This window comes from Chaetodon auriga, chromosome 22, assembly GCF_051107435.1.
Source record: "Chaetodon auriga isolate fChaAug3 chromosome 22, fChaAug3.hap1, whole genome shotgun sequence".
Taxonomy (NCBI): Eukaryota; Metazoa; Chordata; class Actinopteri; order Chaetodontiformes; family Chaetodontidae; genus Chaetodon; species Chaetodon auriga.
This window is the reverse complement of record NC_135095.1, coordinates 6,032,785-6,050,108: the sequence shown is the minus strand read 5'-3', so window position 1 is coordinate 6,050,108 and position 17,324 is coordinate 6,032,785. Positions and strand designations below refer to the sequence as shown.

At 43.7% G+C, this 17,324-nt stretch overlaps 1 protein-coding gene across 1 annotated transcript in view; it reads right to left on the bottom strand.

The window, feature by feature from the left end:
• Positions 1-5,783: 5,783 nt before the first annotated feature.
• The window catches only part of camk1da (calcium/calmodulin-dependent protein kinase 1Da), a 48,205-nt gene continuing 36,664 nt past the window's right edge, over positions 5,784-17,324 (bottom strand). The window contains exons 6-11 of the mRNA XM_076721858.1: positions 17,091-17,166; positions 13,831-13,943; positions 12,624-12,702; positions 12,398-12,485; positions 10,303-10,552; positions 5,784-10,149 (exon numbers count right to left, since the gene is read on the bottom strand). Coding sequence (XP_076577973.1) covers positions 10,025-10,149; positions 10,303-10,552; positions 12,398-12,485; positions 12,624-12,702; positions 13,831-13,943; positions 17,091-17,166 — 731 coding nt within the window. The 3' untranslated portion in view covers positions 5,784-10,024. The remainder of the gene's footprint in view (positions 10,150-10,302; positions 10,553-12,397; positions 12,486-12,623; positions 12,703-13,830; positions 13,944-17,090; positions 17,167-17,324) is intronic.

Below are 17,324 nucleotides of genomic sequence, written 5' to 3'. Positions count from 1 at the left end.
ACCCCTGTGAACGTGACAGTGTTTCGAAGTAGGATATTAACATCTGGGTCACTGGAGTAAAAAAAACAAAAACAAGCAAACAGCCACACACACTGAGCGGTTCAGTTAAGCCCTGCAGCATCACACCGAGAGTGAAAAGAGAGGTGAAGGTCAGGAGACGTTTTATGTGTACATGTGTTCGGGGAGCCAAAGAAATGAGTGCATGTGTGTGTGTGTGCGGACATGTGTTGCTCATGTTGTGGGCACACAATGTAAATCATTACATTTTAGGGTTAGGTTAATGTAAGGTGAGAGCAAGAGTTAGAATTAGGCAAGTAGTGGTTATGGTTAAGGTAAGTGTCAAGGAAATGAATGTAGTCCCCAAAAGTGTTGGAAACATGACTCCCCGTGTGTGTGTGTGTGTGTGTGTGTGTGTGTGTGTGTGTGTGTGTGTGTGTGTGTGTGTGTGTGTGTGTGTGTGTGTGTGTCTGGTCCATCAAGTGACTGGAATGTGTTTGTGTGGGCAGCAATGTTCTGAACAGCAGGAAGTCCCTGAAATATTCCTCTAATTCAGTCTGGACAACCAAAAGCTCTGGAGGGAGGCGAGCAGCCGTCGCATCACGGGACCGCAGCGAATGCATCGAAAACATCAAATCACCAAAAGATGACAACACGAGAGGCAGGGTGGATGGAGAGGGAGCGGCGGAGATGTGTTCATCAAAAGCTAAATTGCAGTTTCTCTCTTGTGGCACAAACATAATCAGACGCTCATGATGAGGCGGCGATGGCGAGGTGCTGTTTGATGACCTGCGGTTGGTGACTGAGATGCTGAAATGATAAAAGGAAAACAAAAAAGGCATTGCAGACGTTCATAGTGTATGTATAGTCAACATCCAGATAACACAGGTACTGGAGATACTTCATGCATCTGTTAGCCCTGCAGCAGCTAAACATGAACATGAAGTTTCAGGTTAAATGTTACTGCAGAATCATTGAAAGAAATGCAGCATAAAAGTATCAGTCTGTAACCGACAGCCCACGCTGTCCTGCTGACAAATTCTCAGACAGAATAATTCAAAAGGTTAAAGCCACGATGTGTCCAATTCATATGTGATTACAGTAGATTTCAAGTTGGAGTGTTTGGAGAAAAATCTGACTCAATGAAAAATGGTGCAGTCCAATCACCTGAGTGACCCGGGGTGGTCTTTTTTAATATGCAACCTGGGGGTCACCAAAGTTGAGCTTTTAAAATTCTTTACATAGCGGCTTTAAATATCTGATTCGCACATCATGGTCACTCAAAACTTAAGGACATGCAATGAATGCCTGGCCATAACACTGTACAGTAAATAGATAGCCACTCAGGCTAACAGAACATTGCTGTGGTTGCTAATAAACCGGCTTGCTGATGGTGCACCATGGACACTTTAGACACTCTGGGCCTGCATTCATGTATCAGATCTCCTCCTTAGGGTTGAGAGGATGTTGAGAGTTGTGTTAGTGCATTTAAAAGAGCATAATTTTGTCCCAAAGTCATTTCCCTTCAAAGTAAAAATGATTCTTGAAGTCATTACTGATGTTGTCGTGCTACTGCAAGATAGCTTTAAGCTTACTACCTGCTTGCAAACAGACAGTGGGACAGTGGATGGAAACATCACAGGACCCCCTGCTGTCTGTCCAAATGACACGGGCGGTCTTTGCACAATTCAAATTCCCCAGCATGCCACAATCCCACCTCTATTTCCTGTGAGACTGCGTGCTATCTCCCTGTTTCAGATGATCTGCCTGTAATTAGTTTTATGGAATATACATATGCTGCATGGCAAAGAACAAAACAACATGTCTCTGCGGGGGGGTGGGGGGTGGAGAAACCCTGCAGCGACAGAAGGCTGGAGAAGAGGATGGGAGACAGGGGAAGGGAGGGTTAAGCCCTGAATTAAAGATGAGGAGAAATCAGTTTAAGAAGCAGAGAGATCAGTGACTCTGAGCACAAACACACTTACAGCTTGACAGCCAAAGTCAACAAGCGGTGTTTGTATGTGTGTGTCTGACGGGTAATTTTGATTTAGCGGAAATTCAATTCTGCTGCTTTGCTGTGTGAGTGTGTGTGTGTGTATGTGCGCGCACGCACAGTTTTCAGCTGTGTGCATGTTATTGGGCATGAGTGTCAAAGGGATATAGAATACTTTTATTTCCCAATTTTCATTTCAGTGCTTTAGTGTGAGTGTGTGAGAGGGATGAATAATTTTGAATGGGCCAAGGCATTCAATCTGTGTGTGTGTGTGTGTGTGTGTGTGTGTGTGTGTGTGTGTGTGTGTGTGTGTGTGTGTCCTCTGTACTGAACCAAGATAGACATTCAGGAGGAAAATGTCCTACCGAGATGGAGGGAAAAAGCAGAGGAAGTGTGATGACTTGAACCACAGGAAGCTCCGCCTGGTCAAACTCTGTTAATAACGGACCAATATTAACACAACCATCTGTGATGAGCAAAGACGAACCTTCAGGCGAAGGCAGCTCAGCGGGGAAAACTCAACATCATCTCAAGCCACGCTGCACTCACTTCAGCGGAGGATAATTTAAAAATGATCTCCAAAATGAGCTTGCTTTCAAACATGAGCAATGTTAGCTTATTCACGACAGTGTTGACAAGAGCAGGAAGAAGTTGGCAGCTTTTCTGTCTCATGTTGATGTATCACCTCACACTAATGGTTTCCTTCTGTCTTCAGTCATGTTTAGAGCCAATAGAACAAACAGACACATATTTACTGCAGTGCAATATTAAGTGAGGCTGTGTCTGCTGGAGTGTTGAGAGTTGAGAACCCCACCAGGCACCAGATACATCATGATGGAGAACTAAACAGTCGCGGTTTGCTGTTATTGTGTCTCCAGCAATATTAGCGGTGCTGTGAGGCTACACTGCTCACAATGACAGTGCTAACTGTGGCATTGCCAATGAGTGATTCAAGGCATTTGTTGGCAGGAGGAATGCATTGGCGGATGAATACATACACAATGCATGCAGCAGGTAGATTAAGAGTTTAAGGTGAGTCAGGTAGCTGTCGTACCTCTTCAAGTCCTCCCCTGTCCAAGTGGATCAATGACCCAACACAATGGAGAGACATTTCTGGATTATCTGGACAGTTTTAAATATTTGAACTGAATTTGAATGCATCTCAGTGAGGCTGATGTCATGTTTATGGATGCAGCAATACTGAATGACTGTACTCCAGCAGCTGAACTATCCATCAGCAGCAACTGTCACCAGCATCTTTCACTATTTACAACACTGGCAGTGAATATTCATGCATCTTTCATACTGAACGATTGCTCGTAGTTTCACAACAGCTTCACACATCAACATATGTTGAAGTGCCAGTCTTTCCCCAAAAGGGGCCTTGGCAGCGTATGTCACACCTTCCAAAAATGCACATATGTTGAAATATATTTTTAAAGTAAAAGCACCATTAATGGGTTTACTTATTTCAGCCAATAGCTTATCGAAGAACCATCCACTCTGGCGCTGGGCAGCTGTGAACAGTCAGCAAAGCTTGGAAACTGCTGTTGCAGAAACGCACTGATATTGCAAAAATGCTCAGCAGTCTCCAGCCTCTTCAAGCCTGTAAACGTGTTTTTATCTGAACTCCTACTGAACCCTTTGTTGCAACTGCACAATCGTTTAAGTGAGGATACTAGAGTGAATACCCAAAGGAGAATCCATGCAGGCTGAACATACTTTCATATGAGGAAATAACATCTGCAGACAGTATGTTTTTAATGCTATAGCCCTCATAATGTATTCCAACATGTGCCTCATGTGTTTGCAACATCTGATCTGTCTTCTGTCTGCTAAACATATGCTCTACAGCACACACATATATATATATAGGTATAAATAGGCTAAATGTCAGTAGAAGTGGTTGAGAGTGTCTGGTGTCTGCTTTATATCCGCATGCATGGATCCTGGAATTTGCAAGTGTTGAAATATTGAGCGCAAACACACAGAGACACACACATGGCTTTACATTTGTTGGAAATGTAGTGCTAATTCTGAGGAGTAGTACTGACAAACCACCCCTATCTTATTCTGCCAGACACCATTGCACACACACAAAAACACGAGCTATATTCCGATCATTCAGGATTTATTCCAGGAGAAACACAAACGAAACACAATCAGTCGTTCTGGCCTGTGTCATCATGGTAACTCTGATATGTGCACATGATTGTCGAAGGCATCTGATATACAAGCCCCATTAACAGAAAGTCATCATCATCATTATCATCACAGCACAATAAGTGCGGCAGGCAGTGCCCGCTCTGAGACATGAGTGTGTCGTCGGTGTGACGACGTGCACAGGATGGGAGTTTGTTGTGGTCACATGCAGAGAGTAAATACAATACAGCCAGCTAACTCAGCAGGCTCTGGACAAGGACAGCCACAGGGAGACACTGGGTCCAAAAAAGGAGCTCGTGTAAAGTTTCAGCCCCATGAACGATTCTGACAGGCAGAGCTGCTCTCATTAGCTGAGACAGATCTTAAGGGCAGCGATGAGGGACAAACATAGGTTAGACTTAAACACAGCTGCTAGAACGGCAGCTCTGCAATACATTTACTGATGCTAATGAAAAGCTAGCAACTCCTTCAGTCCATGCAACAATGCTAATGCTGTGGCTCCTAAAGCATTTGGCAACAATTCAAACACTCACATTATGAGTAAATATACTTCCTTGTCTAGTCGAATAAGTCCAATGAGCATAGAGCAACAGATAGAGACAATAAAACAAATATATTTTTGTGTAAAATTAAGCATTACATCCACACAAAGTAGCCTAAATAAATAAAATACTACATAAAATACAGCCATTAGCCACATGTGCTTGACCTCCTTGGCTTTTGTCCTTTTGGGATAAAAAAAAAAATTCAAGAGAAAAATACCCTAATTTAGCTATATGAAGCAAGCTAAGTTAGCTAGCTGAAATTAAGCTAGCTACCATATGTTATGGCTAGCTTGTCATACAAGGCTAATGCTAACTAGGTAAGCTTATGTAGTAAATTTCAAGGTCATGAAAGAATGAAAAGCCAGAGTCTTCAGTCTTTATATTTTTTCATTTGAAATTTTACCAGTTTTTGTAACATTTGCCCCTGGAACGGCGCTAGCTTTGAAGCTATTTTGGCCACAGTCTGAATTGCAGATAACTTGACGACTACTGGCCAAAAGAAATCAACTTGTTCTTTTTTGTTGCAATAACCAATGAGATTATTTCTGCCTCTCAAAACTGTTTGTGGAACTGAAACTCTTGACTAAACTCATCTTTTTGTGGCTCAGGCATCTCGACCCGTGCATGTCTGTACATAGAGATACTAACATCATACAAGGGCATATAAGATTATGCAAACACTCATGGTGAAATTGAATTCTTGAAGCACTTTTTTTCCGACATGCTTGTGTTTTCATCTTTTGTGACGTTGCACTTCGGCGGCGTCTTGGTTAAAAAAAAGGTCCGAGGAGTGTGAGCTCAGGGGGGCGGACGGGAGCGGGTCGCAGCCGCCCCTCGTCCTCAACAGTGTGTTTCTGAGTCGGTCACAGCTTTGGATTTCTTCCTTTAGAATGGCAAAAAACGTAAGCCTGAGTTCAGTAAACGATGCTTTCAATTGGAGTTGGACTGACGCTGAAGTGGTGGTGGAACACTGATGGCATTAAACTGCACTGTGTGGCTCTGCAGTCTCACAGTGCTGGACAGTATATGAAAGCAAACTGCAGTCGGGAGTAAAGGGGATTTCAGTTTTTTTTTTTTTTTTTTTTGACATTAAACATTCCATAGAGAATACAATCAACTTCCCTCGACACGCACTCGCTCACTCATTCACTCTCACGTGCCTGAACAGCAAAACATTTGTAAATATTATCTTGAAAATGATCATTCGTATTCACAGTCTATTTACAGTAGCATCTTTAACGCAGAAAGAGTCATTCAGATTTTTTTTTGTTGTTGTTGAACAGCAGACATAAAACCACTGAGCAGCATGAACCCGAACCCTCTGCCTGCCTCACAATACATTCGTAAACCCAAACGTCCAGACTGAAGTGGACGACATCACATTTAATGAAACATTCTCGCAGTGTTGGCTGGTGATCCAAACCTGGCGCCCTGTTTCTCCCCTGCAGCTCATTCAATAATAATAATAATAATAATTACTAGTTAAATGATTATATTGTCTAAGATCTTTCTATCTACACCTGCTGATGTTGTTTCCTTTGCTTCCTGATCCCACTTCCAAGGAAAAGCATTGACGACACGCTTAAAAAATGTTAAAAAAATGCATAGCAATCAATGGGTATGTATACATGGTTACAGTGAGTACTTAGATTAAGGTGATCATTGGAATAAAGCCCTTACATGGTTGAAAGTTTCCCTCAGCTAACACAGAGATAATTGCGTGGTTTGACTTGAGAGTTGGGTGAGGAGAGAAAAATGTAACACAAGACCCTGCTGTAAAAAATTGAATATATATGTCTGAAAGGTGAACTGTGAAGCCATGCAGCACGAGACACATGGGTGTTGTAATTCAGTAAGAAACACTAAAAAGTACGCTTTCTCTACGACAGCACGTTTGAAACAACAAAATAAATCAGGCTAACTGGCCCTTTCTTACACACCTAACTCTATTACTGAACTAAAACTCTATTGTGACTGGATTAGTTGCTAGAACAACATGCATAAAGTAACTGACAGTGTTTTCAGTCAAATCAACAACCGCGTCAGCGTTGTTACCACATATGCAGGTTTCACAATTTCTGCTTCAGCTTGAACAGCAGTGCAGCAGATCTGGTGTGTGTGTGTGTGTGTGTGTGTGTGTGTGTTTGCAGCTCGTACACAGGAACGACTGGAGGGATCGAGGTGTTCTGTTAAAGTACAACTCCTGCATCATTAGCATGAACACAGGCACTGTTATTTTGAGCTATCACCTATGGTGCCGGGCTGCTGCACATGCGTACCAGCGCAACAAATGTGTGTTAATCCACCGCTGAAAATAGTCCCCAAAAATGCACTTCTTCCTTCTGTAACGTAGCGTAACTATATATTTGTGACTCATTTTGAAGATTTACTTTAGCTTAGGGCTAAAGATAGGGTAGTAAGGTATTGAGAAGCAGGCTAGCACACTGTTGCAGTGGCAAAGAACAGTGCAGAGGTTACAGAAGGAAGGAAGGAAGTTGTGCTCTTAAAGAACAGAGAGGACGAATGCAGAGATTTAAACTGGATAGCATTCACAAATGTATAGCCTTTTAGTCGACTTCAGTGCCAAACAGGTGGAGCTCAATACACACAAAAACACAACGAGCCAGAAGTGAATTCCTCAAAGCTTGGGTGAGAGTTGATTTACTGTCATTCATACCCATCTTTGACTTCCATCCAGCTGTGGTCTCACACTCCTCTGACAAGCCAAACAGATCAAAACAAGCACTATGAATAATGTGCAGATGCTTTTCAGCACCACTGTGTGCAGATAATAAAAAAAATGTAAGATTAGGAAGGGACCAAAGGTCAGAAAACGTCTCTCCATATTCATTTGCAGCTGGAGTTCAGCCCTTAATTTTAGGTCACTCACAAAGCTTCATATCTGACTGGTTCTGTTCTAACCAATTCATCAAGTACAACGAACCCAGTTGTCTTCATGTCTAGCACTGGCCTTTGGCAATGATTCACAATAAAGGGATCAGTAGAATTGCATCTGATGGCTGTCTGATATGTGTCAGTGAGCACCCAACGCTGCTCTCTGAAAGGGCTCCATCAGGGAGTCACATTAAACTGTCATTCTAAACTCAAGACTATTGATTAAAATTTGCCAGTGCTGGACCATTGTGAGAACAGAGCTTTGCAAACCAGGCTTCAGATCTGGGTCGGGTCATCTGTTAATCGGCGGTTCGGTCCTCAACTGCTGTGTATTGGGCTTTAAGAGTTTTCAAATTTGGATTTAAATCAACAATAAAAAGCGCCACCTTTTCACTGATTCTTTTCCTGGCGATACTCTCTATGAGTGATATAGATTCTCAGCTGAGGGAATACATGACACATGCGAACTCGCTGAGCTGTACATTGGTATTGCCACTGAACGAAGCTGTGTAGTTACATGTACGCATCGCTTTGTGGTTTTATGCCACAGCAACCCTCACACGTTCAGTTGGTGATGCAGAAAATCCTTTTTTCCCCCGTTTGCTTCAGGTAATACTAACACTTTAAATCACGAGTCGCTAAAACACTGCAGTCAGAACACGGCTAATATCTTGAGCCCTGGATCATTAACTGTGATGCCACAACGCAGGGACCAAAAACACTGACAGGAAAACCTAAACCAGGAAGTCAGTATTGGCCAGCTCACAGTGCAGCTGCAGTTTTCCCTGAGCACTTCTGAGCTGGGCGCAGCTTGACGATGCAAAAAGGTGTGATCATGGCTTTTTTCGAGGGGGGAGGAACAGTAGCAGGCAGCAGCTTCTCCATCTTGGATTTTGTGTCCACACAGGCCAAATATCCACGTGAGAGGCAGTTAGGTATCTCAGAGATCGGCGCTGTGCTGCTTGTGGCTGCTTACCTTGGGAACTCAAAGCTATCATGGAGTCGCTAACATTCTCAACTGGAGGCAGTTTTCCTATGAATACCTCTCTATCCTACACTAAACCTGCTCTGTGTTTCATAGTAACCTGTATGTGTGTCCCTTAAAGGGTGATTGTTATAAAAATCTTACAAAGTAAGAAAACAATAAACAAATCAGAATCTTTCAGACAATAAACAAACGTTGTACAATGCTCTGACATCCACTCTGGGCTTTTTTTTTTTGTGTTAAATAAAGGTTTACAATCTCAACTCTCTGATAAACATAAGTGGATGGCGGCTAATCCGTGTCTGAGAAACATCTGACCCTCTCTGTGCAAAATACATAAAGCGCTTACTCATGTTTTCATAGCTCAACAGTCGTATGGTACTTTTAAAGCACTTCTTAAAGCACAAACGAACAAACAAACAAGCCCATAAGGACATAGAAAATGTCTTAAAGGTGCTATACGTAGCGTTTTTACATGAATAAATCATTGTCACATCAGGTGGCTACATTCGTAAAATTAGTGTAAACGAATCAGGTCATCGTGAAGAAGACCTTCTGTATGAGCCTCTACTCTGCGTTCAAGCAGTCCCCAGGTCAGATTTGGGGAGAAATCTGCTGGATTGCTTTATGGCACGAAACAGGAAGAAGGTGCTGCTATTCCAGAGCAAACAGAGCCAAAGCATTCAGAGATTTTGGTGAAATAAGAAAAAACACAAGGGTTATGGAAAATGGGGTCTTAATGTAAAGAACAGCTGTTAATTAGTGTGAGGTAGAGGCGGCCAATCGTCTTGGCCATGGTCTTATCTATTTACAGTAATTATACCAAAGTAGCACGATCAATTTGACAATGACGCTTGCTTTTCAGAAGTTACACATACCACCTTTAAAATTAACAGTAATAATAAACAATAAAACAATCCAGTTGCCAACAGTCAAACCTAATTTGGAAAAAAGCTGAATAAAGTGGCGCAGGAAAGACCAGATTCAAGAGGGAAGCTGATGTGGACTGACATTGAATAATACGATACCACCGGCCCCACCGTGAACCACCAATTACTGCTTAAGCTCGCAGCAGCAGACACCTATTCATCATGAAACGGCAACCAATCACCGCAGGCCGTGCAAACACCCTCAGTGGGAGTCAGTGGCCGCGCTGTTGCTGTGGCGGCAGGGATCCGACGCGGCGTCCTGGTGGGTGGGTGGTGGGTGTACAGTATGGCGCTGTGTGGCTTGAATCGGTGGGGTGGAGGTCAAGTCCTCTGCTCTCCCGGGAGCAGGGCGGGGAACTGGCTGGGTGGGCGCATCCAAGTGGAAATGCAGTGAGGAGAGGGAGGGAAGAAGAAGAAGAAGGGGCATCCTCTTCCTCTCCTTTCATCCTCCATCTCTTTCCGTCTCTCTGCCTCACAGCGCTGTGGCCTCCCAGCTGGTTCCCCGCGGGACCTGGCGTCACTTGGTCTCTGTGAGCACCGGGGCGGGAACTGCTGAGGGATGTGGCCGGTTCAGCTCTGCCCCGGCGGCGGGAGACGAAGCTGCGGACGCCAGGCTGCAGGGCGTGACTGGTGCAGCTACACCTGAGAGGGGAGAGTCAGTACATGGCTTTTCTAATCCTGCAACTGACCCTCTGCTAGCTAGCAAGGTAATTAAGCTAATGGAAGCTTCATGAGTGGGTTGAAAAGTGGACAGTGGATGTGCTATCGTGAAAAGTTTCACTGACTCATACTTACATTCCTTGCGAGGAGCTGCTATGTTGTTGTCTATGGATGAGGCTTTGCTGGCGGCCGTGGTGGTGCTCTGGCTCTGCGCCGCCTGGCCGGTGTTTGGGCTCTGAGCTGGCTGGTTCTGGCCCGCCTGGGCCGGCTTCTGCATCTGGCTCGGCCTGGTCGGCGGGTTGGAGGCGTCCATGCTGCTCCCCATGCTGCTGCCAAGCTGCAGCCGCCTCATGTGCCGGACCACAGCGGTGGCATTGAACGCTTGCTGGAGAGAGGACACAGAGAGTTCTGACTTTGCCTCAATTATGTGTCTCTTGTGAAAATAGGATGTTTTGGTGTGACAGAACAGTAAACCAAATGAATGAATGAATGAATGTTTATCATGTAAATAAAGGGTTTTAAAAACTGCTAACACATGTGCTACATTCTCACTAATTACGCTATTATGTTGCCAAATAATTGGCACATCATTGTAGCTACTTCTTTAGCTCATACAAATCAATTAACACCAAACCATGGAAACAATGACGAATGCAACCATGAAGCATCACTGCTTAACTCAGAAATGTTCAGACAAGCTTTATATTTGGTTATTTTTTACACTATGTATATATGCAATTCAAAGATTTTGCCGCATCTCCTTTCAAACTTATTTGGTCATTTGGTAATAAGTGCATAAAGTTGCTTTCAACAACTATGATTATTTAGGAAAAGCCTTCAGTATAAACCACTAGATGGCAGTATAAGACAATGATCATCAGAACATGACAATATTTAATGGGCTTAATCTAATTAGATTCACCAAAAGTTCTGGTTGGGGGGAAGATGTCATTATCAGATCTCCTGCAAGTCAAAACCAGTCCAACTTCGATGACGTCATCGCTGATGCTGTGTGTGTCACAGCCTCAGGTGTCTCACAACATTACAGGCTAGTAGCTACAAGTGCTGTCAAAAGAACCAAAATCAGTGTCGAATTCTTTCTTTATTGACGCAGTTCTAAAAATAACTGCAGTTGAAAAATTTTTAGCCTGCTTTCTGTCATACCCAAATTTAGCCCTGCTGACGCGGATGAAATACAACTATCCAGCACTGGTTAGCACACTGAAAAGATATGTTGTAGAACTTCACTTGTGCATTGAGCTCCGTAACATTAATGCTAGCTAGCTAACATTAACCTGCTGACACTGTTAGCAAATAGCATTTTAAAGCCTCTGAGGTTAGTGTGAATGTTACCATAAGCAAACTAATGATGCTTGCTTGTTGATGGTGAGTCACCTTGTAGCTGTCCAGCTACAGCATGTTTGGCTGGGTGAGATCTTATTCACCAAAAGACTTTGGTGAAAGTCCCCCCAAATATCCAATTGCAGAAGCGGCACCTTTCTTTGCCGTCTTATTCTCTGGGGGTGCCGTTGGTGACGGTCCAGGGTTTTGGTTGCTTTCTCCGCTAACAGTTGGAGCTTTTTTAATGAGGTACAGGTTCATTGCAGCAGCCAACTTCACTGCAGGTGCAGGACTGCCTGGCCTCTGTCAGGTATCGTAACAGCAGCGTTTGTACCTTAAACTGATGGCTTAATGCAGGATTAGGATATTGGCCCAAACTACATACAAAAACTAAAAATTTTCCATCCTCTCTTTTTTTTTCCATACTTATCCAGACCTGAAAATTAGTAACCCAAATTCCAGACTTTTACACGCACTGTCGTAAACCTGTATCAAGGATTTTTTTAAACGATAATATTGTAAAGATCAAAAAAAGCAATGTTTCATTTCATAGGGGCTTTGAAGCTACAGAGCTGAATCTGTTTTCAATGAGCTGGCACGAGTGCAAAGATACCATGATGTGGTCTTCTGTTGCAGTTTGTCTTCCATTAAAAACACCTGAGGCTCAAGTATTACACTGTGCTATTAGCACCCAGAGCTAAGAGTGACGTCCTGTGTGAAGAGCAGCTCTTAGGGAAAGAATAAGTTGTCTCAAGCCTTTGCATTACCCTACAGAGTCCAGGCCCTGAAAACACAGACCATCGTTCGAGGAGTCGTATTGGAGGAATCCAAAAGTTTCCTGCAACAGAGCCAAGACCACCAAATATAAACTGCAGTAAACAACATTTACCCTCCATTTGCTCTTGGCGAAGTTCTTCCTGATCTGTCGGCTGACTGACTCATGGATGTTCTTGCAGAGCGCTGTATCCCCAGCGATCCTAATGTGTACACACACACACACACATACAAACACAAATTCTCTGTTAGCACATCAATATCTGTATTGATTTAATGCCTGTGTATGACATTCTGTGTGTGTGTGTGTGTGTGTGTGTGTGTGTGTGTGTTTCTCTAACCAGGGGTGTCTGAGTGCCAGTTCACAGGTGAAGCGCTTAGCCGGATCTTTTTCCATCAGACTGCTGATAAAATCCTTGGCTGGAGGAAAAAAAACATCAAAAAACGCCATAAACATCAGTGAGTTTGGACAAAAAAGAAATCAGTGACATAAATAATTCTGACAATCTTTGACATTTCAATCCATCTGAATTGCTTGTGCAAATGTCCACCTGCACGGACTGCCATTTTTTGTTGGCGTCTGCAGAAAAGCTAAGCAATGATGTTATGAGGGTTAAATAAAATAGCAGAAATCAGTAAAAAACTCCAGTTTAGGACTCTAAACAAATGTTCCACATTCAAATTTCTATTCGAATTGTAAAAAAGACAATATATTTGATTGTGAAAATTAGTTTCTGCTATCCAGAAATTTCAGTTTTTTTGGTTAATACCAGGAAAATCTGTTGAAATATACTTAAAGATGTCAAAAACAGTCCAGCTCTACACAAGGTTGTCGCTGCTTTTTTTTGATGAATTTGAAATATAGGTCAAGCACTTAATTCACCAACACGGTGGAGGACATTATTTCATTTATTCCTTTTGTAATGTGTCGGTGTGTTGATCTTTCATATTGATGATTATATTGAAATGATACAAAAGCCACATGTCTGATGCTGTATTGGTTTTTCCTCTTGTGGAACGTAACGTTCAAAAGTAGATCCTCGAATGGTTTGAACCTCGTGGTTTCTTTAGAGGGAATATTCAAACGTCATTTTTGGCCAGTTTTGACGGCCCTGCTCTGGTTTGGACGATTTCCATCTGCTGTATCTAAAGAGGAAACCAGACTCTTTGGAAACACCAGGGTTTACCTACCAGCACATAAATAATACACAAACAGACACACACACACACACACACACACACACACACTGGACTGGAATCTCGAACAGGTTTCCAGGAAACACAAACTGGTTTTATTGCCAGGCTTCCCACATAGCTGTGGTAGTGAGTGATACACCACCAGCACGGCCACCCCCACCTCCCCCCACACGCACACGCACACACTTTCCCAAATACATTCATTCCAGGCGCATGACATCAGAGGCTGTGACGGAGAGGTGGTGTGTGGTCCATATGTGCCACATGGTGGATGGAGGAGGAGGAATGGAAAATGATCAAGGAAGCAGAAGATGGAGGAGGCGGAGGAGGAGAAGGAGGACAAAGGCTCACCTGAGTCCGATATGTCGTCCCAGTACGGTGCGTCAAACTCGTAGTCGGCTTTCAGGATCTGTTCAAACAGCTTAGAGTCGTTTTCATCGTAAAACGGAGGGTAACCACACAGCCTGCAGACAAGAGGTTTTCTCAGTCAGCCGTTCGTTCTGTGATTCGCGGATTCATTGATGACATCATTATTTTTTTCCTCATTCAGCCACTGATTAGAGTGACATGCATGTGTCAATCCACAAAAAACATTTAAAGACATTATTTTCATGTTTCCTGTTCTCAGAACGTTTTCTCTCACTCCAAACTGAATATCGTCTGTTGATTGGACAAAAAAAGCTATTTGAAGATGTTAAATCATCAAAGTGACTTTAAAATTCCAATTTTATACACCGAGCAATTAATGTCCTACCCTCCTACCTGTGTTTCCTCTACCCCTCCATGTCATGTCAGTTTCTCCGCGTTTGGCCTTGTGTGTGTGTGTGTGTGTGTGTGTGTGTGTGTACATCTGGACTTGGCATTTCCCTGCAATCTCAGCTCACCTACACCTGCTTCTAGCACCAATCAGCCACCACAGCTGCAGCCAATCCACACTCACCTACCAGATCTCCTCACCAGTCTTTTGAGTGCTGTACTCACTAGCCTCTGTTCTTTTGCTGCTTCTGACTTGGCCTCGTCTGTATGACTAATACGATTCTCTCTGTGCCTCAGGATCATCTCCTCCATCCACCTCTGCCCAGCTCCAGTCCACCACCTGAAGTAAACACTGACTCACTGCACCTACCTGCCCGCTCCTCGCCTGGATCAACTTCTGTGAACATTATCCAAGCAAAATATTATTTTACACTGACTTTTGGTAGAATCTCCAACCGAGTTGTAACTACAAAAGAACAAAGTACGTTGAGGTTTTTGTCTCCAGCTCCAAAAAACACTACTGCACTAAACATCAATCTGATTCTTCTATTCTCGTCCTGCTCTGGATTGAAGTGGTGTCTTTTAATTGTTTAAGTGTCTTCATGGTGTCTTGTCCGTGTTTGTGGTAGGGGACACAGTGATTTTGGTCGCCAGCCTCCTGTGCTCCAAGCCTGGGCCGTAGTTGGCTGTATCACCTTAATCATGTTAACATGAGATTACTGGTTCCCAGTGTTGGTGAACACAAATTAACTGACGCTCCAGTCTGATTCTCCATAATGAGCCAACTGAACCAACAGCAGAGCGGCTGCTCAACCAAAAACTGAACCTCATTAGTGAAGTTCTGGATGCACCAAGAGATTTTCATAAAAACTCATTAAAATGCCGTTCTCCATCGATACACACACACACACACACACACACACACACAAAGAAGAAAGTTTCTGCCTGCAGTGAGCAAAGTGAGGCTTTCCGTTTGTTTTTCTGGCTTCTCATTTGGTTAAAGACCCAACTGTCACTCAGCGAACCCTCCACTCCATCGAACACACACACACACACACACACACTGAAACACACACACGTCAGGAGGAAAGTCGGGTTCCGCCTGGTGTGAAGAGATGCTTCCCTCTTGTTTTTCTGCTTTCACATTTGGTTGGAGACTCAGCCGTCGCTCGCCATCCATTCCACTGAACCACACGCGCATGCACACACACACACACACACACACACACACACAGGATCCCAGGTGATTATCATGGATGATTACCTGATGTGATCTTTCCACCTGAGCAGCAGCTAAAAGCTAACAAGGTCTGAATCCCAACGCTAATTGTGCTAATTGCCAGCAGGGAGCCGTTCTCCCTCCCTCCCTCCCTCCCTCCCTCCCCGTCTCTCTCTCTGTCTTCCTCCAATGAGACGGCAGCCTGCGCCAACCTCATTTTACTCATTTATCGAAAAGGCTTAATTTAACATGCAGTTTATAGACATATAAAGACACACGCACACACACAGACTGCGACACATACAAACACACCATTGCATGTAACAGGAAAGAAAGAGAGAGAGAGAGAGAGAGAGAGGGAGAGAGAGGGAGAGAGAGAGCCGTGGGGGTGGGGGTGGGGGGGGTGAGTGACGTTCACTTTTCACATGGCAAATCTGTTTGAGACGCTAAAGTTCATGCTTCCTTTCTGCCACCATTAACCTGCTGCTGACCTCTGACCTCTGATCTGACCTCATGCTCAAGATAATAATGTTTCTATCAGGTGGAGCACACACACACACACACACACACACACACACACACACACACACACTCACATCAATAGAGATACAGATGGGGAAACACACACACACACACACCTTTAAACAATTAAAGCAGTGGCTGCAGGCATCAACATCGTATACACATTAGCGGTCATACTCTAAAAACACACACACAAACACACACCCTCGACATAACAGTAACCTGAGCACACAGATATTGTTGTTTTCATTGTTCACGTCCACTCAAACGTGCACATGCACTCACGCACGCACTTGTGGTAAGAGGTGGGGGGTGACGCGGCAGAAGAAAAATAAAAAGCAGGGAAAAAGAAATCTCGCCTGCAGCTCCATATCCATACAAGGCCATTCAGCAGAGCTCCATCTGGCTCTAATGTCAGCACACAAGCAACATCATTAACACACATACTCTCAAAACACACACACACACACGGGACAAGCTCAGGATCCATGCAAACGTTAGCATATGTAAGCATTGCTAGCTGTTATTGCAGTTGCTAGCGCTCGCTAGCTTAATGAAAAGAAGGTGAAGCTGGTTTGTCGTTGGGTTTTAGGAGTCTGTAATAAATCACAGAGCAGCCTGCGGTTTCGAGTGTGTGTACAAGCTTAGCTGGAGGTGAATCATTCTGTGTCTCACTCTTGTTTTCAGTCGATGTTTTACTGTTACAGATTCCTGTGTGATGAGGAGGACGGAGGTCATAGATTTATTAGGCCATGTTTTTTGTTTTTTTTTGTCCTAAATTCTAAAGTCATGAGTCAAAACTGATCAACGCTCTGCTTTCAGGTGTTGAGAGTCAGCTGTTGTGTTTAAAAGGCCCCGCACATCCACACAGGTGGTTCCACTTGTTCTGGCTAATTAGACCTCTGCTCACGTTAAACGGGGCTGAGAACAGGCCTTTTTATCACAGCCGACACTTTGACTTATCAGAGTCAAATGAGTCAAATCTTGCAACAAAAGAGAGTTGCAAGAGATGTTTGCAACTTCTTATCTGACATGAGGTGTTAAATGAAGTAGTTCCTGGTGAGAAACTGGTGAACACTGTGACTTGATACAAAGAGGACAAGCTGGTACTTACAGGATGTAGGCGATCACTCCAATGGACCAGCAGTCCACCGCCTTACTGTACGGCTTCTGGGCAAGAACCTCTGGAGCTGAAGGTGAAAGGAAATGCTGGTTACATGGCGCCTTGTTTTGGAATTATTGCAACTTCAGTGCTCATGTGCCTCCATTTTGCAGTAGCCTGGAGTTTCACCAAGCTTAAATGTAGATGTGTTTTTAGTAGCGTTTTATGTTCCTGTCAGCTGGAGGT